At 39.1% G+C, this 26900-nt stretch overlaps 1 protein-coding gene and 1 long non-coding RNA gene across 2 annotated transcripts; one reads left to right on the top strand and one right to left on the bottom strand.

Annotated features, from left to right (window-relative positions):
• Positions 1-602: 602 nt before the first annotated feature.
• On the bottom strand, positions 603-11790 carry LOC311509397. The gene is made up of 3 exons (XR_014699830.1): positions 11620-11790; positions 1957-1989; positions 603-1029 (listed from the first exon to the last, which is right to left on the bottom strand). It is a non-coding gene; the product is annotated as an uncharacterized lncRNA (long non-coding RNA).
• Positions 11791-17834: 6044 nt separating this feature from the next.
• On the top strand, positions 17835-25951 carry hnf4b (hepatic nuclear factor 4, beta). The gene is made up of 10 exons (XM_084575064.1): positions 17835-19258; positions 20547-20718; positions 21683-21777; positions 23307-23413; positions 24027-24182; positions 24303-24390; positions 24512-24664; positions 24993-25250; positions 25453-25536; positions 25753-25951. Exons 1-10 carry the CDS (start codon positions 19093-19095, stop codon positions 25794-25796), a joined length of 1323 nt encoding a protein of 440 aa, XP_084431190.1. The 5' UTR covers positions 17835-19092; the 3' UTR covers positions 25797-25951.
• The last annotated feature ends 949 nt before the right edge of the window (positions 25952-26900 follow it).

Below are 26900 nucleotides of genomic sequence, written 5' to 3'. Positions count from 1 at the left end.
ATTATGGATTAACCAACATGCCCTCCAAATAACAAGACTAACAGCAAGACTATGATTTGTCAGGGCTTGTAGAAACACACACACAAAAAATAATCGGTTTAACACATTTCTAGGACACTAGCTGGGTCATATTTGTAGTCAAAAGCCACTGTATCACAAAACGGCTTTGCAGCTTCCATGGAGAAATTAATACAAAGATTGCATGGATATCTAGTGGTAAATGAGAAAGAAAGAAGTGAAGGGATGAAGATAATCAACATCTTATGGCTAAACAGTACCCAAAATCTCACAAGACAGAAAAAGAGAGAGGGGTCATAGATCAGACTTTGAAATACCAATGCCCACTAATACTCCCAAGCATCCCTCCTGCAGTGGACTTGCACTATTACTTCTTCTGTTTCCGTTCCAAATCAATGTGGAACGAATATGTTATTTATTTCTCCCCAAAGATAGGTGTTCTGCTCACACAACATGTCCTTATTTGTAGATGGCTAAATCCAAGAGTGGTAACAAAAAAAAAAAAGAAGGGTATATGGAGCAGGGTCTATGAAAGTGCATTTCAACATCTGAACAATGTTTTCTCTCTAGTTTTTGCAGTCTATTATTTATTATGTCAATCTAATCTATAAGGGCTGAAAGTATATTTACTGGTAGCAAAATGTTGAATTTATGGACACATTTATTCTCAAAACTCAAAATATCAATTTGTTAAGAAATGACAAAGGACAGAAAAACAACCTAGTCACAAAATATTATCCCTCAACAAGACTAGACACTTTGTCACAAAATCATTTAATTAACATCAATATAATATTCTTCAGTCCTTATGTTCCATCGTGTATGCAGCTGCAGAGAGTGGCTGTGTTGATAGACACAAGAAAAGTCGAACATTTTGGCGCTAAGCCCAGTAGGTTGGTGTAAGTACAGACAGGTTCTTTTTCGAGGGACGTAATGCATGCTCTTTCATGATTCTCTTGGTGATAAGACATAATCTAAGATTCCATACTGATAAAGGTCCTCCTGCACACCCTAGTGGAAACACAAGGGGAATGTTTGAAGTCAGTCCCCTGTTACTTGAAGCATCAGAGAAAGAAAGAAATATAATCTAGTCCCAACTCCCCTGAACATTTATAAATAAAATATCAAGTAACTGAGACCCTAAGACAATCCCCATCACGCCACAGTGGCACGAGAGGCAACCGTGGCTGAGCATGAGGAGGGCAGTCAGGAGAAAGTTTAAATCCCAGCGGTGTTTGATAGTTATATTTAATGAACTGGTAGCAGGAGCCGTTTCGCTGGGTCCCTGTGCCCCAGGTCGGCCCACACTCGACCAGGCTCAGCCTTCAGAGAAAGGTGCTCTGTCTAATCTGGCTTCATTTTATGCCTCTTTAACCGTGACCAATGTATTTAAATGGCTGTTTCTTTGACAGATGCTCAGTTCAAATTATTCCTAACTGGAAATTTGTAGGAGTGATATTAAATATCCTTGAGGCCAGGCTGCCTAAAGAGAACATAGGAACATCAAAAGGCCAAACACTTCAAAAACTAAAACTAATGATCCTAGTCCACCTCCAGGGAAAAGGAGGGCTTCAACTTTGTCCGCCACCCCCCTGGCCACAAAAAACATCACTTCTTTAAATGGAGATTTGACCATTCGCACAACCCTACTACTACTGCTGCATTTAAAAGTGATTTAACGTGAAATACATAATGTATATCTCCCTATCACTGAATCCACAGGGGAGCAGTTAGGGTGAATATGCACCATCTTATCAGACATATCTAGTCCCGTCTTTGCAAATAAAATCTACAATATAAGCCTACAAAATCAGACACTACAGAATTTCCTCCCTTTAATCTGTACTCTAGCGTGCTGGGTTTTTTGGCTACATCTTCAGAGTATTTTTATGTTTGCTGAGATCACAGTCTGGCTCTACAGTATAGTAAAGTACTCACCACTGAAGGAGCTTCACCATCACCACATGGCCGCTGTATGTTGGGAAAAGGGAGAGAGAAAAAAAGACACAGTTAGAAAAGAAGAGAAACAACGACAGCAGGAAAACAGCTGGCAACATTCAATCTTAAACCCTGATGGGAGCCGACGGCAACAATTAAGTCATAATAAACTACCCAACCTATGGCCGTTAAGTAGGGTGACTGAACAGACACACCTGGTCGAACGGGGAAGAGGTACCCGGGGTGAGAGAAGTGACAGGGGTGGGAAGCAGGAAGGGTAAAGCTGACTCACTACCATGAGTACAACATACATGAGTGTTTATTTAACCTAATACAAAGTAATGATCAGATGCCCAAAAAATTCATGTAAGTACTTAATCCTTTGCAGTTTCAAATCAGACATGGTATCATTTCCTGTGTCAGCACAAAGTTTTTAAGGGTTAATTTATAACAAAGCCCACAACAAATACTGCTTAATTGCTTAAACGAATGGATAAAGAATGAACAAAGCATACTGTAATTTATAAGTGATTAATTCTCACACTTTTGTACCATCTAACTATAACAAAACACCAGACACTTTTCTTTTTTCAAAGAACATGTCATATAGTACAAACAGAAAAAAACTGATGCAGTGCTTTAAAGAGTAACTGTTTCATATTAGAGCCATTTTGAAATATTAACAGTGAAACGAACAGGCACGGTATGCTAGACAGCATTCTTTTTTCTAATGAAGTGCTTTCTTTCCCTATGAAAGTCTATACTTTCTTTCTGCAGGCTGTGGGGCTAAACAAAAAGCAAATGTTAAACTTCATTTCTGTAAAGTCATGTCTGGCTTTGAAACCCAAATCCTTAACTCTCTGGACCTAGAATCACTGACTGCTTCATGAGTCACAATGAATACCTGTACGGATTAGGTCAAATAATTTATAACCCAACTATTTTAAACACCACAGACATGTTTCCACTGCAACAGCCAGAGAGCTAATAGAGTCAGAGTGTCTGACAGAGACATTTCAGGCAGCTACTTTGAATAAACAGAATATAGTTGTTTCAATGAAACCTGGTGAATGAAGAACCATGCCGACTAGCCAGTGTGCTAATATTTAGTTAAGAGATGCCACACAGAGACAGACTTAACACAATGAATTCCCCAGGGTAACTCCCAGTCAGTTTTAGGTTTAAACAGCTCAAATATAAATACAGGAGAAAATGTCTCATTTTGAGACAGTCGAGGCTCTAACACAAAACAGGGGAAAAAAACTGACTGAATTTCATAGGGATTTTCTGTACTAGTCACATATTTCACTACAAAGTCCCCTGTATATCAAGCTTTTTTTAGTAACAATAAAAACTGTCTTCTTCTAGCCACTAAAAATACAGAGATTGGTTATGAATTTGCTCTATAATTTCACACTGTCCCTTTAAAGACCTTTTGTTTTTTAGTTTGTTCACAGCACAGAAAGAAACCTACACTGTGCATCACTCACTGAAACTTTGCAAACACTCAGTGAGTGCACGCTAAGCCACAAGTGAGCATCAGGTTCTTTCTGCCAATCATCTATAATTCAGGTCTTTTCAGCAATTTAAAGCAGAGGCAGTTGGCACTCATAGAGTAAAGCATTTCAGCAATATGTCCCCGAAAGAATCCGAGCTCTCTGGGGCCATGAGTCTAAAAGGCTTTGATTTCATCCAACCATTTAAAGTCAATCAATTTGATGGTCAATTGTTGCAAACTCCTGACAATTTGAAGGAATCAGACTTGATATGTGTACTGCTGAAAACAATACTAGCGGGGCATAGGTATGCACAAATACTGAAGTCAGTTTCCCCTGAAGGAAATCCATTTAAACAAAAATCTTAGCAATGGCTGGCTGGATGTAAACCTGTAAGTATTAACCTGGAACAGCTGTCCTCTAGCCCTCAAGAACTCCAGGCTCCACCATCAGAAGAATAAGCCCACAGTCCTGTTAGCCACATGCCGCATGTATTTAATTTTCAACATCTGCTGGCTTCATGCTTCTATGCTTTCCATTCCCATTGCACATTCTTCACAAATTCAGTAGCTTCCTTCTTCTGCTTTTGTAAATGTTGTTGATTGTGGAAGCCATCCATGTTTACTTTAAATCCCAGGCCATTTCTGAGCCAGCTCTAATTGTCTGCAGCTGTTCACTTTGCTGCTTTACTCGGCTATATTCTTTGGACAGAGGTAGTATTTTTACTGTAAATTCTAGATTTATGAGATGCAATGCAACATAAAATAAAATGCATGTGACAACAAGCATTCACAAGATGCAGCATAGTTCTAATCATAATATTTTCACTTTATTTAGAATTATCACAGTTGGAACACATGCACTAAAGACAAAACATTTTTATGAAATAAATGTTTTTCGTCTTTTTTTGTAGCCTACTTGTAGACACCGAGTTGACCTCTCGCTCAGCCAGAACACTGAATAATGACTGGGTGAACTAACACGCTGTCACTTTCAATATACAGCACGTACACTACACATGCTTTCATTTCTTGCCAACATCCCTGTTCTCTATAGAAAACGCCACCCTGGGGACATGATCTGTTCAAAACTTTCTGCATTTTACTTTGATTGTCAGGCTCTTGAATAACATGTTTATTTATCTTCTCATGCCTCTAATGTCTGACTGCAAAGAATGAAGAAGGAAGTGAAAGAAGGCGAGAGAGAGAGAAAGAGAGAAACTCTTACAGCGCAGTCAGCTGCTCTTTGCCTGAGGACCTTGTCTGCTCTCACCTGCTCTGTTTGGCGGCAGTGTAACAACAAATTTTACACCGTCTGGGACACAAATTGGCATTCTGAACTCTGGTTATTCCTCCAGTATAATCTAATTAAAAAGACACTGCCGGTGGGTGAGAAATCAGAGCATTATAAAGTTTGACAGACAGACAGACAGTCAGACAGACATAAAAGTGTTTGCAATTTCACAATATACTGGGCACAAGAGTAAAACTTCAGAGCCTTGCTGGAAGAGGTTTGGGCTAACTGAATTAGCCCAACTACACGCTCTGTAGCAACTATACGCACAATGTTAGGTGCTGAAATAAGATTTACCATATTTTCAGCTTTGAAGTCCGTCTAAAGATTTTGGGACTGGCGTTAGATGTCATGCTACGACGGGATGAGTGAAGTGGTTGCGCCGTGTGCAGAAAACGTGTTTTTATTTATTTATTTTTTCAGACCATGACTAAGTATAAGGTTTTGTAGTCACATTTTGGTTGGAATGTTTTTAAAGGAACAATTTGAAACCCATGCAGGAATCAACAGCAGGAACATTTTATTTCAAAGGAAAAAGTCGTAAAAATACACCGGTCAATTTGAGTAATCCTCATTTCAAAATCTGCTGCTGATCCTACAATCATTTTAAATACATTTTAGGCAGATTGGGTGAGCAAGTAATGTACAAAAGGCACGTACACAAGCTTGTTCTAGGGAAAAAAAAGGCTAATCATACATGTATTTGCATTCTTCAGACAAGCCTCTAGCTAACCTGACGGATATTATAGAAGGAAACTGAATCACCTGCTCGAAGACAGAAATGAAGATTGGAGCAATCCCAAAATTGAAGATTGTGCCATAACATGATGTGCGGAATATGAGTTATTCCATCCACAGTCAGTTCTGATTGAGAAAATACATAAATAGTCCAAATAAAACAGTGTAACAATCAACCCAGGCTGACACGCTGGATGTTGCTGCTGAGACCAGCTTCCTACTGACAAACTGTCACAGTCTGCTACCTTCTGTTGCCTGTGCTGGTGTCCCATATACTTTCAATGAACAAGTGACAAGCTAATTGTTAAAACATTTGATAAAACATGTTTACTATAAACCGCAGAAAAGCCTCCCTCACCATTATATTTAACCTGACCCAAAGAGCCAGGATTAACCTGATAAGGCCTACCACAGAATGATACACAAACATATTCCTAAAACTAATTTTCTAAGTAGAAAAACAGAATATCTCCACTATATTAATTGCCAAGATACCATCCTAAATCTGGTGATCACATAATTGTGAAATCTTACACAAAAGCCATGATTGTTGTCAGACCCACAAAGTATTTTTTGTGCTAGCGAATTGCTGACATCTGTAACTCAAATCATTCCAACCACTCCTTAGAAACTCCTGGCTCAGCACCACTCAGTTTGGCTTACAGTGTGTGAAGGCTTTCAAAATGATTTAACAAAAAGACATTTTGTTTAACCATCTGACATTGCAGTCCTGGTAACATGAGAAATATATCTCCAGTGTTATGGATGGAGAAACCGAATCTCAAGCACCATTAAAGCTACCAATCAGTAACATTACTAAAACTCATGAAACAAATACTTGTGCCTCAGAAGCAGATGAATCTCAAAATAAGAGGCTCTCAGTACTCCAAGGAGTGTTACCAACATGTGAACGCCTTCCAGGAAAGTTTATTCTAAAACTAAAGAGTAAAAGCATTTGTCCCTCAAACTTTTCATCTCTGAGAAAAAAATAATGTGAGCGTAAAAACACAACTGTAAGTGAGACAATATATTATAGCAATCCCACAGCACAATGTGGGATCTCTTAAAAGACCATAAATAATCATAAGGTTCTCCAAAATGTCAAGGACAGCTGTGTGAAATGTTAAAGGCAATAGTCAAACAAGGCAAGTAGGCCAAAGACATTTTCTATACTGAATTAAACGCACAACTTCACAGAGCAGGATACAGTAAATCCTACTTATCAGGAAGCATGAGACAAAGGCTGTCAACGTAAAGAGGAAAAACCTGTCTAACATTTTCCATACGAGACAAATGGGACCCCTGCGACCGTCTACATAACGACAGCAGTGCTCTTATTAGGTGCGTACAGTTGGACAGAGGGGTTGTTTAATTTCAATGCTAACTTTTACGGGATAATCAAATTTGACCTATATTGCATACTATTCTCCTTTGTTAAAGACTAAGAAGTCTGAAAGCTTTACTGAGGTGTGACGCAATGTCGAAAAGGGGAAGCATCAAAAATCAAAAGTCTTAAAAGTGAGGACAAATTGTTACATTATGATAATGAAGTGAAACATAAATACTATCATGTTTACTTTTTCTCATGTGATGTCCAGTACTTAACAGTGGTAATAGACCATGTTGGATGTAATGTGATCCAAGACAAAGAAGATTATAATAATAAGATTTCAATTCCTGGTTTTCAAAAGTAAATATATTTAATTGGCTAGTCTTAATAACATATGTACTGGTAACAGTAGCAAGTTTTCAGCCAGCTGAATTAGTTTACAAGGACTAGAAAACGATTGTATGGGGTCCACAAACCTTACTCCTACTTCAGAAAAGCTGGGGTCAAACATTTATGAGATTTGGCATTTGGAATGCTTGTGGGATGCTAAGCTAGGGTAAGAGGAGTTACTCTAGGATGATGTAGAGAACACGGTACACAACCTCGAGATAGCTGTTGTACTGAACCTTGGGCCTCTCTAAAAAAAACAGCAGCAACTTGCCAGTAACATTAGTCACACAACTGTAACAATGAAAAAGTTGCTCAAGTTCCCACTGGACCCTTATCACAAAAAGTCACACTGTGAGGTCACCTTCCGCAAGGTCAAAGTGAGCTCCCCAGGTTTCATGCAAAATAACATTTTCTTAGGTACCGGAACTCTTAAATGTAAATACCTACTGATAATATGGAATCAGCATTCGTGCCATTCATGAATCATCTAAAAGTAAAACCAGTCTATGAGAATGGCAGTGGTTGAAAAAGCATCCAATTAGTGGTCGCATGAGAATTTAGGACCAATGAAGGAATCTAATATACTGCTTTGAACCAGTTTCTATAAAACCACAAGTTATTTTCAAAGCCAATTTAGGAAGGCAGAATGCCTCACAAAGCACACTCTCTTGAAAAACACCGGCCTTCAGCTGATGGAGAAAAAGGAATGAAGCACCACAAATAAATCGGTCATTTGTCCAGAACTCCAACAGTTGATAAGATGGATATATTCTCTATTGTCTTTTAAGGAAAATTTGTTGCCACAGTCTGTACAGAGCCTCACATGAATACATATATACAGAGAACATCCACAACATATACACATACCTACATACACCAATCAGGCATAACATTATGACCACCTTCCTAACATTGTGTAGGTCTCCCTTGTGCCTCCAAAATAGTTGTGACTCATCAGAGAATGGACATGGACCTTCTGAGGGTGTCCTGTGGTGTCTGGCAACAGAATGTAGTGAGTGGGGGCCTTTGGGTCCTATGGGCTGAGGGGATCGGCCTCTGTGGATCATCCCACAGATCAGTTTGGGATCTAGTGAATTTGGAGGCCAGGTCAACACCTTGTGCTGTTTTTCGGGAGTGTCATTGCTATAGTGTGGAGGTGTCTGGTCTGGTCCAGGTGGCTAGTACATGTCTAAGTAACATCCACATGAATTCCAGGTCCAAAAGTTTCCAGGCAGAACATTGTATTGTCACAAGATGGTCAATGTTATTTACTTTTCCTGTCAGTGATCATAATGTTGTGGCTGATTGGTGTACATAAACACATACCTATATACACTTATGCACAGTTAACACAATACTTTGTTTAGTGCTGCGGTGGCAGAGGGGATAAAACTCCTCCCATAACATGCCCATTGCCATGCCAGGGATCCGGATCTGCGACCTCATGGGAGCAGTGTGAAGAGTGGGTAGAGGTGGTGCCTAGGGTCATGTGTTACAGTGTGTGCTCCGCATGTGATGGCTTTGTTTTTGAGGTCTGAGACACTGGGCGTGGGGAGGCCAGTCATTTTGGAGGCATTGATTGTAATACGTATGAATTTGTTCCTATTAGATGCAGTTAACAAGGTAGAGAAACAGAAACAGTAGAGGAGAAAGGGTTGAATTATACTTTTGTCAAGCAACAACACAAGGTGGAGGGGCAACAGAATGCACTTTGAGGTTGCGGATGGCAAAGAATCTTTGTTGACAGCGTTTTGGATCAGTGGTGTGTTGTTCAAAGTTCAGATAAACTCCCACAAAAGTGGTCTATTATTTGCCTAGTATGGATTTAGACATAAAATATTTTGGTCTGCAAAGAGAAATACTGATTAGTTTTGAATTTCTCTGGTATACACCAACACTTGTTTGTGTGTTTGTCACTGTTAAAAAATCTCACTGTTAACATAGGGATTGATCTTCTTAATCTGGGCAATTTGTTTGAGAGCCATGGTATGTAAGTAAGAAAAGTGATTCACTTATTTAAGAAATAAAATGTTCCTGTATAAAGCTGCAAACAAGAATTTTAGCTGAAAGCTGAACGAGTCACACTTTCCTTATTTTTATTGGATGCTGGTGTTGTATTCTTAGAGCTTTAGGCTTGACCGAATATGCCAAAGCTTAACCAACTGCTATCAGATCTCTTTTTGCCTGGCAGAGCAGCAACAATAAGTACATTAGATTTTTGTGTAGACTGCATGAATATACATGTGGGAAAAAAATGAATGTAATTGTGTCATTTGCCAACCACCAATATCTTGCAGACATTGTATCCCTTTCTTCTTTTCATAATTTAACATGGTAAATTTCCTGAGAGCCTAATGAGAAAGAATGAAAGAAAAGCGAAGCATGAAATGGCTACCGGGTTTAGTCTCCTTGCCATTCTCCTCAGTCTATGCTAGCAGAGTTTTTTTTTTTTTATTAATTTTATTTAATTATCCCACAAAGCTATTTTTTACACCGGCCGTTCTCTGTCTGTGTCCTTCTCCCACTGTGTGAGTTTGTAATTTAATAAAGCTTCATTTAAAAGAGAAGTTGATTAAAAAATTAAGCTCCAGTGATCACCCGGGCCTCAGCCCTCCCCATTTTATGAAAAGATCCAATATTTCATATTATGAACATGTCGGGTAGAAATTATCACCGCAGGACAAGTTAATGCTTTCCATACAATCATATGACAATGACAGCAAACCCCACAACGGAGACTGTTTCAGTAAAATGTGGAAAATGACAGGAGTTGAAATCATTTCACTCCTTTACTGTAGGTCAGAGGCTTTTTCCTCCTTTCCCATTGCCCCCTGCTGCCTGTCTATCATCCAAGTGTTAATTTTTTTCATTTATAATTCATACTTCTGGCAGCAGGTGACTGCCAAAACTTGTCTTACACAGTTGTATAGGAGATTTCTTACATTTCTACCTCTTATGAGTGAATGATGACACTGTACTGCAACAGTGGATTTAGGAGAAGGAGAAACTCCAGCCTACTGCCCTCTGTTTGGTTTCACTGTAGAAAATTGTACAGGCATTCTAATTACTTATACAGACCCTTTGAAATACAATCTCCTTAAGTCATCCCATCTGTGCAGCAAAGTATACACATGCACACAAAACCCCACTGATATAGAAAATGTGCAAGCTGTCAATTCATATCGTTAAAAAAAAGAAAAAAAAAATGATTAAATGTAATATCTACACTGCAGCTTAAAGCTAAATACCTTCTCACTGCTGGAGAAATATAATCCACACAATTAATGCTTGAAAATTATAGCCTGGATCTAGTGGCAGTTTTGAACCATAAGTTATTGATTTGGAAATGAAAACCTGTACTCTTCAAGGTTAAATCCAGTCCACCCTCATTACTGCTCTGTCCTTGAGAGGCCCGCACCAGGGCTGCTGCAAGGAGTAGAGAGGACTGCTTTAATGAAGGTGAATTTAATGGGATTTAATGTAGCTGGGGGCAATGGAGCAGCAGAGATATGGTTTTAACAAAGAGCAAGGGACCAAGGGTACAGCCAGGAGAGCAGCCATTTTCCCCTTCTTTTTATTTATTTCACATTTGGCTGAGCAGAGTTAAAAGCACACCACATTTTCTTCTGACTCAACCCCAAGAGTCAGTGGTTACATTTATGTAGGCAGGACAATGCAGGCCTCTAGCTTTCCATCATAACGGTCACACAGATATTGTATAACCTATCATTTGAACAGACTGAAATAACCTGTCATGATGCGGTTCATCAATGGTTATCCATGTAGTGTCTCTTTAATTTTTGCATAAGCCTATTTATGTTTCCTTACATTTGACTTTTAAATGTTTCAAAAATCCTCCTTCTGTAAGAAAAAAAAAGAAAAAAATCTAGCGTGTACTGAAGGTAATGCGATTCAAGATAATTTGATGATGCAGGCAGTTTTCCCTAAGATATCTTTAGGGAGCCCCGCAGGGATAAGAGTTAGATATTTGATCATTCATACACACAACTTAGTAAGGTCTATTCATTCTCTCTCTCCACTTACTGCTGCATATTTTGATAGACAAAGCAATGGCAAGATAACATGCTTCTCCAATTCACCACCATGTGTGCCTTAGGCTCCTTAGTACAAATCTTTAGGATAAGTAATGTCCCTGCATTTTCTTCCCATTTTCATAACCCATTTTTTCTATTAATTGTGTAGGGCTTTCACAAATGCCGAATCCCATTTGCCTCATGCAGTTTGGCTCTACAGTTGCGAGGTCATGTACACATGGATCTGCCTACAGGTTTTGTATGCTTGATGTGAACAATGTGTGCTTTCTGCAAATAACGTTAAATGGTCCGCTCCTACAGTAATAATACCCCATAAACATGCCAAAATCTTGAAAAGCAAAAACAAAATTTACTTTCATACCTGCTTCTGAAACCCTTGCACAGTCAGTTCTCTTCCTGTTTCTCTCCCTTCCTTCTTGCGTCCCTCTCTGAATCTCTGCTGGCGAGTTGACAGGGAGCTAGTTCACCACCAGAAAGAGAGAGAAAGCAAAGATGTAACTGCAAATGCCAGTGCTATGATATAATTCATACACAGTATTGTTATCTGTAACAATTCTTAATAATCACAGCGGGCCAACGGCTAACTCATTACTGATCATTGCTTTCCCTTCCTCTAGCACTAGATGTAGTATAAAAATAAACTCCTCGTCCAGCCCTCAACATGAAAAGCACTTTTATCTTCGGCATCTTCTGCCCTAGTTGAATAACACTCATCACTTCATTTTTAATGCTGAATCACACCGCTGATACAACACTGTAGGTGGTAGGATTCATAAAAAAATAAATAAAAAATCTCTGCAAGATCAAATAGAAAGCACATATTTAAAACACATATACCTAAGGCACATGCACCACCTAATCAAAGCAAGCTTTTCAAAAACACTAAGCCTCTGCCAGGTCCACCATATGTGGAGCAGAGGGCACTAGGAAATGAGGAAGGGGCAGGGGCTATCCAGTCTTTTCCTGCTCTCCTGCTTTTTTTCTGTCCTGAGACATTTGAGAACGTCTACAGATGAGGCTTTGCAAGGTTTGAATGACAGGAGTGCTAAACCTGTATCAAGAGTTGCTAACAATTCACCGTAGAGACAAACCAAAAAAAACGGATAGCAGAGCCCTTATTATTTGTATCCCTATCTCACATTAAAGTTCTTCACAAACCACATGAAGAAATCAAAGTGCACTCATCTGCCTGTATCATCACAATGGCTCTCCAAATAAAGTGTCACTTTGTAATTATTTTGTTCCAACTTAATGGTCAAAAAAGAAGATCATGCTATCTTCCATTACAATACAAAATGGATTAGTTGATAGTCATCTGTTTGAGAATTTATTGGGTAGTGCTGATAAAGTGACTGAAAGGGATCTAACGTTTCTGAGAAATCTACCCTGCTGACTAACCAAAAAAAAACAACCCTTCCAGATTTCTCTTTTTCATCATAATGCCAACTTCATCTGTAAGTGAACTTGGCGAAACTTGTCAATGCCAGTTAATTTTTCCAAATTACTAAAAAGCTGTGATAGCTGTAAAACAAGCCAGGCTGTTCACACATCTGCATTTTCCATTTAATCTTTGACTTTCATTGGTGCTGTCTGTAATCCCTCAAATGTGACTAATGGGAAACATTAAATACAGGTTTGGGAACAAGTGGTTTTAATTAAAATGCTGGTTCACAGAGGACCTTGGAAAAGGGAGTTTTTAAATCATTCATCACAGAACCTCTTTTGTTTTTCTTTTATTTGCAGTTATAGACACAGACCGTGAAACAAAAAAAAAAAAAAAAAATGAAAGCAGGAATAGAATAACCAGACTCAACCACAGTAAAATAGACTGTATGACATTTTCTCCACTGATGCCTTAGAAAAAGCAAATATTCTAAGATACAGCTTTAAACTGTTCTTAACCCTGACACACAAAGGCCTAACACATTTGTAGTTTGTTGGGGTTTCTATTTACAACAAGGAAAGTCTTTAAAACAGATGGGTGGCATATAGAAAGCCACACAAAGGCTTTATTAATTCTGACAAGAAAAGAGGCAGAAAGATTTCTTCGTTTAAACCATTCTCAAACTTTTGTGAGCAGTAGTCTGAGCTCACCACATCATACCTTACTTAATCGATAGCACTTCAAGACATTCAAGGTCATAGTGACACCAGGACCTTTAAAAGATATCACGTAAGAGCAAAATCACCATGACAGCACTGACTTTAAGAGAAAGTAGGCTGAAACACTGGGCTTTGATGTCAGCAACCAAAAACACATTTAACCCAGTCATATTCTTTGTTAGGTTGATATCAATTTGCATAAACTGTTAATTTGTGTCTAGTTGAACAATTTTAGAGAGGAGGTTACGCTTTCACTGGTCGTTTCAAAAATATATAGAAGATGCAGTACAAAAGTATGTAAGTAAAATAAAAACACGGTTCTTCCAGGACTCTGGTACCACATAAACATACACAGAACCAAGAAAGGCCAATATAGAACTAATACATTACTACATAATGCACAGTGTGCAACTTATATGCATAACAGATCATGCAAAGAAATAGAAGACGAAATGACATTGACAACATTGAACGGCATTCATCCGATGAGCTTCAGGTCTTTAGAGGGTCCAAAAACATACAGTCAATCTGCATAATGCAAACTATAGTAGATCAGTAAGTAACAAAACCTGCCTCCCTATTAATTCAACAAGTTGTTTTTACTGAGCCTCAGTCGTATCACTGAGATGTGTGACTTCTCACAGTTGTTTCTCTAATTTTCTAAAGTAGCCAGGCTGATAGTGGTAGCCATGTTGTTTTTTAGTATCTACATTATTTTGAACATTTTAACATGATTCGTATGACTATACACTCACTTGTGAGTTTGTTGGGTAAACTAATGAAAACTAATGCATTCCAATGTAACAGTCCGGACGTTTTCTAATGTCCCTTTAACACATTTGAGCCATTTGTTGTTGTTCTTAACATGATAGCTTAATTTGTGAACACTTTGATGAGTGCTAAAAGCTGCAATGACCCCTTTTAGACCACTAGGTGACAGAAAGAAAAAAAACCTCACAGGAATTAGTCGAAAGTTAATTGAGTAATTATGCAACAAAGTGCAGCATTAACAGATGCAGTGTTGCTGCCCAATGTTAGTGGCCACGTAATGAGCATCTGGTTCACTTACCACATCACTTCAGTCTGGCTTTCTGACTCAAACACTATTTTTTTTGTTGTTTTTATGCTGGCGTGCTAAATGTTTCCTTACAGTGTTGTTCAGGTGCCTCACTCTGCTCGTTTAATATCTGCTAAAGTTGTAGCCCCGACTGGAGGCCTCTAGCCTAACATTAGTCATGGGTTAACTTAACTTGAACTAGCATGTTTAACATCATGAATTTCCAGATTTTAGCTGAACTCTGAAGGTCATGTGGCAGTACTTACTGGTGTCTTGAAGACATGTTTTCTCAACATTTTCCAAACGACCAAAGTTTTCCGTCCTGTCGACGACACAACGAGTTTTGTTGTTGTTGTTGTTGTTAGTTTTTTCTTAATTGCGAATTGTGCATCAAATCCAAGGCGACAGCCGGAAGTGACGTCTTTCACCGAGCACGAAAAACGTCGGTATCAACGTATAAAATAAATAAATAAATAATCTGATAAATTTATTTTGTCTTGGTGTCATATTCTTTCTTAATATGGTAAACAGAATAGCCCAGGGATCATTTTTGTCTATTTCCCCTTGAACGGCTTCTACCTGTACACTTTGAATGATCAAAACTCTAAAATGTAAAGTTATATAACCAGGACCAGAAAACTACGGAGTTGTTGAATCTAATCAGCCAAGCAGCAACACCCGTGTAATATGGTCAGTTATTCTATCATAAATGTTGGTGACTAAATCTCCAAATGTTCTTTAACCAATGTAACAAAATCTTTCTGCGGCAATGCACACCAAGCATTACTGGTTCGATGTGTATCACTAAAATGTACTGTAATGGCACCGAATGTGTTTCTAATAATGAGTAATCAATAAATATTAAGTTGGATGTTACTTAAATAACAGATCAGTCTGACTGATATGTACCTGAAACAGAAAGACATGTGAGAGTTATTAGAAATGAACAAAACTAAACTTCATATGATAGTTTTGCTTGTATAATTCTTTAGTATATACCTGGTGGCACTCTTAATAAGGCGAGTGCAAAGTTTAACATACAGCAATGTGTAGGTCTTAACAGGAGCTCTTAGTATTTATTGAAGTTTTATGTTACCCTGTCAAACTAGAAGTATCTGTATCATTAAAGAAATGTAGGCGGCTTCAACGTTTAACAAAAGACCGTGTTAAAATGACTTATTTTTGTGCGTCTTCTTCTTCGGTAGATAGAAGTTACCCTAATAAAGTGGGGTTTTTTTTCCTATCATGTGGTTCTGTAGCTCTAAGCCTTCTAAAGTTTCATTCTCTTCTTTTCGGGTAACGACATCCATCGCTCAACTCATCTGTAACAAAAGAGTTTCGGATGCAGCAAAAGACAAACCTCTCCTCACCCATCTGACGTCTGTAAGTGTCCATCTGGAAAAGCCATTGAAACAAACAGGTTGCAGGGGCAACTGGAGGCTCTTTCTTCCTCTCCAAATGCCTCCCAGACCTGGTGGTGTCTATGACAGGCTCTCTCCCGGTGAGCTAGCCTCCATGATGAATGGCCACCTTTCCACTCTTTATCGCCCCACTAAATCATGGGCTTACCATGCTTTTATGACCAATTTTTGCTGCTTTGTTTTACTTTCCCCCCTTTTTTTGAATGAAGCTCCAAAGGTAGTGGTTTCTTTTTTTGTGCCGTGCATCAGAATAATCTTTGAAGGTTTATCATTGCATTGGTATTCAGGTGGAGATTTGAGATCTTGCTGTATTAATCAAATTCACCAAGACAAATGTGTCAGACCTTGTTTGGACGGGAGAACTGCTCCACAGAAAATTCTCTTATCTAAAGACCAACTATTTCCAGAATATTTTATTTCAATCATTTAGTGTTTTCCACCCTGTGTCAGCTATGAAGCACTCCTGTGTTTTATTTCTGCTGTAATTCTGGAAAAGATAAATTATTCATGAGAATGAGGGCCAGACTTGGACTTGATCAGAGCTGAGAGATTGACAGACACGCAGTATCAGGGCAGGGGAGAGGCCCTGAGAAGAGACTGAATTCTTTTCATCTGAGGTGTGATAAATTACTTGACAATGGAGTTTGCTCTGTGTTTATGACTGCCTTAGTCTCAATGTGCATGCTTCTGCCTTAAGACCTGCATTCTGTGATGAATCCCAAGACAGCTAATGGTGTTACTTTGCTGTTTGCACACATTTCAGGCTTTAATATTTCATTTTTACAAAACAAACTGAATATGTAATGTTATTTTACTTTTGCCAGTGTAATACTAATATATTAAGTTTAACCTCAAGGATAACAAGTAAAATACTCTTTACCAAGTCTGTTCGTTCCCTTATATATTATTATTTTCATTCATTTTTTATCAACTTAGAGTTTTGTGTAAGGTTGGCAACACATCATTAGTCTTACCATATCATATCAATACTTAAGGCATGTTGTGTTGCTGCACTATTTCAACTTGTTGTATATGGCACCCCATGTGTTAATTATAGAAAAGAAAATGTCATCTAAGATACATGTGCAACATTTTAAAGAAGAAGTTACATGATGAAATGTGAATCAAATTAATGAAAAGATTTGCTGTGGGGCATTAAATGCAGGGCATGCCGAGAGGAAAGTTTAAAAGCAAATCATATTTGATTTAAGACAAGAAACGATGATTGAACGTATTTAATTAATCTAAAAAACTGCCTACTGCATGCTAACGCTGATTTAAAATAAGCTGTTGACAGTTGTGACACTTTAAAGTGATGTTATATAGTAGTAAGGTTAAAGTGTTTAGGAAATCATAAACAAATATCAACTATATTATACAATGTTATGTGTGTATATGTTGTGTTTTAAAACTGGCTGTTGCAGTGTTTGATCAATCTTTGGGTCCTGCACAAACTCAGACAGATTTGAACAGATGTAATGTACTCTGTCTCCCCCTAGTGGACAGATAACTCTCTCATAAACTGTCTTCTGGATGATTTCCCCCGTCTGTCTGTGGGGAATTGACATGCACAAGCGGACAGAAATAAATGTGCAGAATTTTGTAGCAACTGATCAACATTACATTCAATTAAAAGAAGAACTTTCAATAAAATTTTCTCGAGCTGAAAATCTGCAATACCTAATATTTGTCATGGTATCAAATGTAATTTTTGGTTGATATTTTCAGATATACAAGAGACAATCAGTATTCATGTATCACTTTTAATCCTTTTCTGAAGTAATCCCATGGACCACAGAAGCCCATTCTGCTGCTCTCTTACGACTTGGAGATTTTTATGATCTATCAATCACGTAAACAAAGCTTGAGCGTGTGAGCCACTGGCAGGGGAGGTCTGACCTGCGGCCTAGCATGACATTGAAGGAAGGAGTGCTACTCACCCAGGAAATCCCATTACACCAAAGTATGATGGATATCAGTACCGGGGAAGCTCATATGTGGTCTGACATATGATTTGTTATAATTTGTAAAAAATTGTGTGACCATGTTCACCTTTATCCCTGTCTTTCGCTTTTTCAGAATGCCCACATGTACACTTATATGTATACCTGAAATTTAAAAATGCATGTCTGTATTTGAGATCATATAAAGAGTACCAAGGCAGAGACTCGCCTGTTTGAATGAAATTACATTTTTGTGATTTTGGATTCTATTTTGGATTCTTGCATCTGGGAGTTTGGTATGTAACATAGTTTATACGTAAGCCAGTCCATATGGTGCAGATATGACTGAATGTACTGCTTTTACCATGAGGAGAATGATTACAACCGACTTCAAGTGGTCCCAGAATAATTATGCATTACAGAGATGCATTGTATGGTTTTTGGAACGACATCTCATCATGTGTGTTAATTTTCCTGAACCTTCAGCAGTGACTTTACCACACAGCCAAACAATTCTGCATACTAGTGTTATCTGAATCAAAGAAGTACAGATTAGCTTTACATGTAGTGGGACTCCGGCTCTGATCAATAACACCAAAGATATGATGCCATGCTTATGTGCAAAGGTGAACGAAAGATTAAAGTCTGTCTGCATCATGCAGCTAAATTACTTTTTATCAACAACAGGGAGACAAATAAACACGTCTATCCACTGTAGGCAAATGTCACCTGTGTCCCCTGCAGTGATGCACTGTGTTGTATCACTTACCTCAAAACTAAAACAAAAGGTTAATCAGGCACCGTCCATACTCTTCTCAACAGTCTCCCACTCTCTTTGTTTGTGCTACATCACTCTTCTGTGCCATATTGATTGTTCGAGGCAAAAGAATACCATGAAAACTTCCCGCTTAAATTCAATAAAGCGCATCCCAGCATGCAACCTTTGGACTTTTTTTTTATTGATTCTTTTTATCACATTTATCTACCTAATAGAATTAAAAAAAAACAAGACATTCTGTAACATCAGGTCCTTTTCACAGGTCGTATCTATTTGTTATCCTCGCAGTGAGTCTTGTTTATCTGTCTCTGAACTTTCCCCTTTATATGCTTTACCGATAAGAAAAAAGGTAAACAGTCAGTGGGCCAACTTTCAGTACTGAGAGGTCACTGGAGAGGACCAGCCTAGAGCAACACACCGCAAGAACGTTAGCAGCAACTCTTTAAAGATTAACAAAAACAAAGGCTACCCAAAACTGTGACGAAGGAGTAGAAGGAGAGGGACTGTGACAAAGGGGAACTGAGCTGAATGTATGATCTGGAAGTTACAGTTGATACTGCTGGAGCTTTGCCTACCAAACCCTCGGAGCCACATCAGAACCATGAAGCTTACTGGGGCCATCCTTAAACTGGAGTACACTGACTGCAGCACAGATGCAGAACATTTAAACGACATCATGCTGATACCACTACAAACAGGTATGATGATGAACAGCTTCAACTAAACCAATATGGTTAACACGCCTTCTGACTGTCATGAGATGTCACTGAGAGATTTGTGTAGAAGTGATGTCGGGGTTCCAACGGATAATTAATTTAATCAGCTTGGCTGCAACAAATAGTTTTTGTTATTATTGACTAAATCCACTGATTAGTTCTTTTAAGAGGTCCAAAATCCATCTGGCCTTGTAATGATATCAAATGAAGCACCTAGAAACTGGTAATGATTGGCATTCCTGCATTAAAATATTTTATTTTAGGTAAAAAGAATAATTATAAAAGCTTCAAATTATTATTTTTTTTTGTGTGTGTGTGGTTTAGTGAGTAATTTCAGGTCTAAATCAGTTTCCATTCCAATCAGATTTCCATCATAATCTTCCTTCGCCCTCTGTCTCCATTCTAATTAGGCCTCTGTTGAGCTGAATCAGGCCCTTTCCGCACTGGTTTAAATGAAGAGGCTTTACCACCAGGCTGCTCTTCGAATCCAGATAACTGCGAGGCAAATGTATTCTAATCTCTTAATTCAATCTAACTGATCTTTGACCACAGAAAGCATTTTCCTTGTTAAATCGAAATCCCTAGTTGCCTCATCTGCCTAAACGAAGTATGCAATTTACAGACGTTATAGCCTGGGGTCTGTACAGTACGTGCGTCATTGCAGGAACACTGTACCAAGAGCGTGTGTTTGAGGGTCAGCGCCTTTAAAGAGAGAATCCTGCAGAAATCAAACACTGGCAGGGTAGAGCAGCATGGAGGGAGACTGAGTGCCCAGTGTAAAATTCGCCAGAGGAGAGTAGCGGACTTTGGTTTGCCACTGACCTCTAACTACTTTAATTAAATGGGGAATTTCCTCTTCCTCTTGAGTAATAACTAGCAGAGCTCCTCTGAGGTCCATGGCATTTACAGAGCAGTGATAGCTCTGCCTATAAACCTGCTTTTATTATCATCTCACCCTTCCTGACAGACCTGTGAAACAGTTCCCAGACAATTCTGATTAGGTTAGAAGTTTATAATCAACACCCTCCTGCAACATTGCAGCCATGTGCAAGATCATTTCTTTTTCTTTTTTTTCCACAGAGGTGGAACAAGATTCGTTATGTGTCTCTGATGATGAAAGGGATCATGTTTGCTCTTAACAATGTGAATGTTTTCTGGGCTAAAATGAAAGACTTGTAGAGAATCCCTCAAGCTTACAATATGCACATTACAATGTCTACATTTACTCGAACTTCCCGTATGTCATTGTCTGCTGACTTTTACTTGGCAGATGCCGCAGTGTCAGCACCCACCTCATCTCTGTCCCAGTGTGATGGAGGTAAGACTCCGTGTTCCATATGCGCTGACAGAGCCACAGGTAAACACTACGGTGCATCCAGCTGTGACGGCTGCAAGGGCTTCTTCAGGAGGAGCATTCGCAACAACCACACATACAACTGCAGGTGAATGCCATCATGCATCCTTCTCAATACAGCATGTTCTTATGTAAGAATGTTGTATTTACTTTACAATAAATTCTTTGTGACACACCAAAAGCACTAAGATTGGTGCTGAGATTTTTGAATAGGTTCCACTTGAAGGGAGAAGTTATTTCGTGGTGCTGAACTTATCACACACTGTAGAGTAGGGTGAGATATACCTAGGAATGGAAAAACAAAATGAAGGTTGTGGTCATACCATAGCCTATTCAGTAAGAAAGGAGGAGATTAGTTTGTCTCATGAGCAGTTGATGAGTTGAGATGTGCGTTGCAGGCGATGGATTCTGTCAAGTCGAAGTGTGAGGGCAATCACATCATTACTAAACCTCAGACGATTCGACATGTGGTAAATATTAAAGGAGGGCTCCACTAATTTCCCACATCCAGCTGTGTTTACAAGTCTTGGGAACCTAACAAAAGTTGCACAAAGCCTTTTGTGGCTACAGAGGGAAACAATTAAAGTCTGATAAATGATGACATGTGATGTCACTGGATGTCATAACACAGAGTCTGTTTGAAGACGACAGATTAGACAATGAAAATGACATTAATGGAAATTGAAAAATGAGGGGTAGATCTAAAGAGCAGGGAACTTAGCAGACTTCTGTTGCCAGCTCCTCATCTCTGCTTGGTTTATACACTTAAGGCTACATTAGCCACTACGAGCATTACACACCTGAATCTCTGACCAAACTGTCAGTAGTCAAGTTGGTTTTAGTAAAGAAGAAAGAAAGGTGTGCAGAATAATACGTAAATTGTAAAAATATCATTTTTTCTACTCCATCAGCTTGGATAATTTTGAGTTTGACAGTGTGATATAGGTGCAATGCAGGTTCGGAGAACTCATCTACTATAGTCACAGAATTGCCTTTAAAAAGGATTTACAGTGCAGCATGCATACTTATACATGATTAATTTTTATTTTCAGGTTCAACAGGCAGTGTGTTGTGGACAAAGACAAAAGGAACCAGTGCCGGTACTGCAGACTGCGAAAGTGCTTCAAGGCTGGAATGAGAAAGGAAGGTCAGAGCAAATATTTGCTTTTTTTTTAATTTAAAACAGTTTGCCTTCAGGGTCTAAATTAAAAAATGTAAATAAAATGCAACAACTTCCATAAATGATGCATATACTGTACATTCAAGACGTCTAAGGCGTCAGCTTTTCATGATTAGTATTTAAAACATGTCATATCTACTTAGAAGAAGAAAACAAGGAGATAAGTAAAGGAAAACAATGCTTATTTCTAGAGGAACATTGTGCATGTCACTGTTCATTTTTATATAAGTCTTTATGTGTATGCAGTTAGCTTTATCTTTCATTGACTCCCACAGATTAGCAGGGAGAAAGAGATGCAGTCGGAGGAGCCTGGTCTCCACACATGAATAATTAACATGCCTGAGCCTGGGCAAATATTTGCCTTGCATTTTTTTTCTGGAGAGAAGTTGCTCCCAAACCTCTGAAGTGAAGGCCAGGGGTACAAATTTAAATGTTTACTTCTCTAATTTGCCTCATTTGCATAGCATACTGTAGTAACAGTTTCAGATTAAATCAGAAGTTCGGCACAAGTAGAAACACATAAGTAAAGCATTAAACACGCCTCTGGCATACTTTCATTTAATACTTGACCTTTGAGCACACGATGTGTAACTGTTTACTGCAATTCCAGACTTAACTGATGCTCCACAGAAGATTCATTTGGGGCATTGTCATGCAGGACCATGTCAGGGAAGCAATGCTGCTGCTTCTCCTGCTCTAGTTTGATTAATGTGCTCCTGATTGGCTGCTGAGAGGACACCTCTGATGACTGATTACTGTGACACTTGGCCGTGTTGTCTGACTTTGTCGAGCCATGCTGGAACCATCCAGATTGCTTTGTTTCCAATGGCTCTTGCAGACGGGTCATCAACACGTGATGACATCTCCTCTGCTCAACATAATCTGGCATTCAGACATCCACATCTACTTTAACTGCTGGTGGCAAATTTGAGAAGCAGTAGTCGACAACAGAATGTCAAATCAAAACATGTCAAATCAAGATCAAGCATAACCTTCTACAGGTTTATTTGAACATTCGTCAAAGTTTTGCCAATATTTTTCATCTTCTCCGTGACTGAACTACCAGCTTTTTCCTATCAGATGTAAACTCTGAGTAGATGCATGAATCAGAGAGAAAGCAGAAAAAAGTTGAAAGTATTTATACTCTCAGCAAAACATTTCAAATTATAGATTAAGACATTTCATTTACCCCAACCTTCAACACTTAAATGTGCAGAGAAGGAGACTTCTAGAGACTACTGAAAAAAACTAAGCTTTTTATCTAATTTCTACCACATTTCCTAAGTAGGCAACAATTGGCACAGCTAATACTCCCATGAACAGCAACTTCAATGTCACAGAGGATAGAGGGACTTTGTGGAGGCGAAGAGTAGGTTGTTTCTTTCGGGAGGCGTTAAAAAAAATAATAATAATAAAAATAAAAAAAATGTGCAGGAGTGATGTCTGGAGAAGCCAAGAAACTTCTCTGATGGTTGTTTCCTCTCTCTAATGTCCAGCTGTTCAGAATGAGAGAGACTGCATCAACACTCACAGAGCCAAAGGACAGACAGTGGGCACCCTGTGCATCAGTGTCCTGCTGCGGGCGGAGGCTAGCGTGCAACAGGTAAATGCACTGCTGCTTAACATCCCTGATGCAAAGCTATGTGACAGAAATGGACATTTTGTTTCTTATGTTCCAGTCAAATGACCCCTTCTGTGCTTCTGGAAATCTTGTAGATGAAGGTCAGAAATGGAAACATTTTAGACAAACTCAAATTCAGTTTCTGCTACGTATCTGCAGAGGGACTTGTAATCATGGCCTGTTTATTGGACCACTAGGGTGTGTACTCTGTTACCTTGAAATGTATAATAACATCCAGACATGTGCTTTTACATGTAAAGTATTGAAGGATGCCAATAAAAAAATGAGACAACTGGAAAATGAGCTACTGTAGTATATGAAGCAAGAATGAGTTTTCATCTTGTGGTCTCCATCGAACATTATATTGAACTAATCTATAAAAAAACACAAACCCATCTCCTCTGCCTGCCTTGTCTTGCTTTAACTTTCACAGGTCTCCAAAGCACTCACACACCTAGCGGCGCCGTCACCTTCCTCATCCCCCATTTAGCTCCCTCGCCACATACACACTCACATACCTCACCTAAGGTTCATTTCCACGTCGCCGCATCACCTGAGCTCGCTGTGAACTAACATTATACTTTGTCGCTGTCAGTTCCCAGTGCTGCTCTCACCTGCGAGTCATGACATCAACACCAAGAAGACAGCCTGCGTGGGAGACGTGTTTGAGTCCATGAAGCAGCAACTCCTCCTGCTGGTGGAATGGGCTAAACACATCCCAGAGTTTTGCAGCCTCCCTATAGATGACAGGGTATGACAAGCAGTGAAGACCTCAAGAGCTTTACTTATTACTGGCATTCAGAAATAGCAGCTGACTTTTACATTTTGCAGCTGTACGTGATGTATACAGCCCATGCTTGTCTGTTTGCAGGTAACCCTGTTACGAACCCACTCTGCAGAACATCTTATTCTAGGGGCAGCCAGACGCTCACTACCCTACAACAGCATAATTCTTCTTGGTAGGAGATTAATTCATTTATTTGATTAAACTGAATGTATTTCAAGTATTGCATGTATCAAAAGTAAGCTTTGCTCTACAACATCCTCACGTGAGTTGTTATGTTTGTGTTTATTGAGCAGGTAATGACTTTGTGATCCCCATGAGTGGTGCAGAGGTAGAGGTGACCAGAGTGGCTTTCAGAATCCAGGAGGAGCTGGTCAAGCCTCTCAGAGAGCTGGACATCTCAGACAAAGAGTTTGCTTGCCTCAGAAGCATTGTCTTCTTTGCCCCAGGTCAGTCGAGCCAGTCTGTGAGAGGGTAACCGTACATTGTAATTTCTGTTCAGCTTCCTGCACCAGACACAGTAGAATAACTTTTTTTTATGTTCTTTGCTTGGTGTTTTTAAATATGTTGTCTGAACAGTCTGACCTCAGAGTGTTGACATACTGTAGATTGGCATTGCTGCATTGCATATCTTCAAATATGAGTATTTATTTCTTGCACATAAGAACAAAATCTCATTGTGTCTCATGGACAATGTTTTTTTTCTTGAGTGGATTCATTGCCTTTTATTTCGACTCTGCTCCGTCTTCTTACCCGTGCAGTACCTTTGTGTTACAGACTGTCCGGGGCTAGAGAGTCCTCAAGTGGTTCGACATCTGCGTTTCCAGGCCCATCTTCTGTTAGAGGAAGCGACCTGTGAGCAGCGGGGAAGGTTTGGGGAGCTCCTGCTGATCCTGCCTCCCCTGCAGAGTGTGGCCTGGCAGATGGTGGAGACTCTCCATTTAGCACAGCTGCTGGGTGAAGCCAGAATGGACAGCTTGCTACTGGAGATGCTGCTAGGGGAGGGAACAAAAACAGAACCAGGGCTGTGTACAGGTAGGACAGTGCTACAGTATTAATTTAAAAAAACAACAACAATCATATAGTGTGTGAAACATTCAATAGAACTGCTCTTGTACAGGGATCATAATCAAGACACTTTCGATATGTAGTTACATATTCATACAGGTGTCTTGCTAGGTTCAGTTTGGTGATCTGTTCTCTTTATCACTGATCACAGTTTCCTCTCCTCCTTCAGGCGATGACCTTACTCAGCATCAACAAAATGACCTGAGAGCTTCACCGACTAACTTCACCTCTGTGATTTCTCACGTTTCAACATGTGAGCCCCCACAAATCAACTCGACACAGACGGTCTTTGACTTTTTAACACTGTAAATGATGTTATTCCATTTACTGGTCTTATCGAGCCCACTGGTATAACATGGAAGAAACAAATACAGTCACTGAAACACTAACTAGATGTCACCTGACATTTGATAGACACTGAACCCTCATGTGCAAAATGCCAAGGCTGAAATCCCTCTGTCTCACACAGCTCTTACAAGTGGATTCCCTGCTGCCCACACAGACTGGCACTGAGGTGCACAGACACGGAGAAGCTGCCAGTGAGCCCACGACATACCAGAAACACCTGTCCACGGCGAGAAACACTTCAAGAGAGCAACAACAGTTTAACCAAGGAGTTGAAGGAGTGTTATGAGCCTGACAGAGAGCGTATAAATGTTGAGACACAAATGCAGTATCATTTTCACACATGCCAATATTTGTACACACATACAATTACCAACTAAATATAAGTTTTGTTTCCAGTCAGAGCTGTTCATTTGCTGATGTGACACGAATAAAATGTTGAATTTCATATTATCCAGGAGCAATTGAATCAGTGGGCATTGGAACTTCCAGCACATCGCAAAGATGCAAAATAATAGAAAGTAAAAGCTAAATCTGGGGAGAGGGCAAATAAAGGTTTTTAAATCTGAAGTTTAAAACTGAGCATGATTCCCTCAGTGCAAACTCAAAACAGTATGCCTTACTTCAATTTCTCTTTAAAAGTCATAATACTGTAGGAAAAAGTCTGTTAAGTTCAAATGGAGCTTGAATATTTTTCTGAGTGGAACGTTTTCTGCACAGGATTTCCAGAAAACTATGTCGCTGAGGTGTAGAGGCCAGTGTTTGTCAGCAGAGGGCACAAAAAGCCTGTACTGAAACTGAATCTGTTGGCCAAGTGGAGTCAGTGATTCTAGTGATGTTCAAGTCATGATTGGAAAGATGGAAGAGAAAAGGATAACTATTGATTCAAATTTGAAGATCACAACATATTCCTTTGGACATTTTGCTTGAAGACAACATTTTCTCAAACACTGTACTTAAGTAACCAACAAATACTTCAAGTACTTCAACTTCATCTTTCTTTGTTTTCTACTGACAATAACTCCCTTAGATTTCAAAGAGAAATATTGCACTTTTTACTTTACTATATTTTCCAACAGTTGTAGTTTTCTTTTACATTAGATTAGCAACATAGTATTATATAAATTAAGCCAACTGGCAGTATAAAAGGAGTCAAATCTACACAATCTCAGTCAACTGCAACATTATGCTGTTAACGCATCAGTAATAACAATCCAACTGTATAACATAAAAAATAAAACAATGTCAGAGGCCGCTTAGGTGTGTAATTGA

Source organism: Chelon labrosus, assembly GCF_963514085.1.
Source record: "Chelon labrosus genome assembly, chromosome: 3".
NCBI lineage: Eukaryota > Metazoa > Chordata > Actinopteri > Mugiliformes > Mugilidae > Chelon > Chelon labrosus.
Note: the sequence above shows the minus strand (reverse complement) of the source record. Positions and strands in the feature narration are given on the sequence as shown.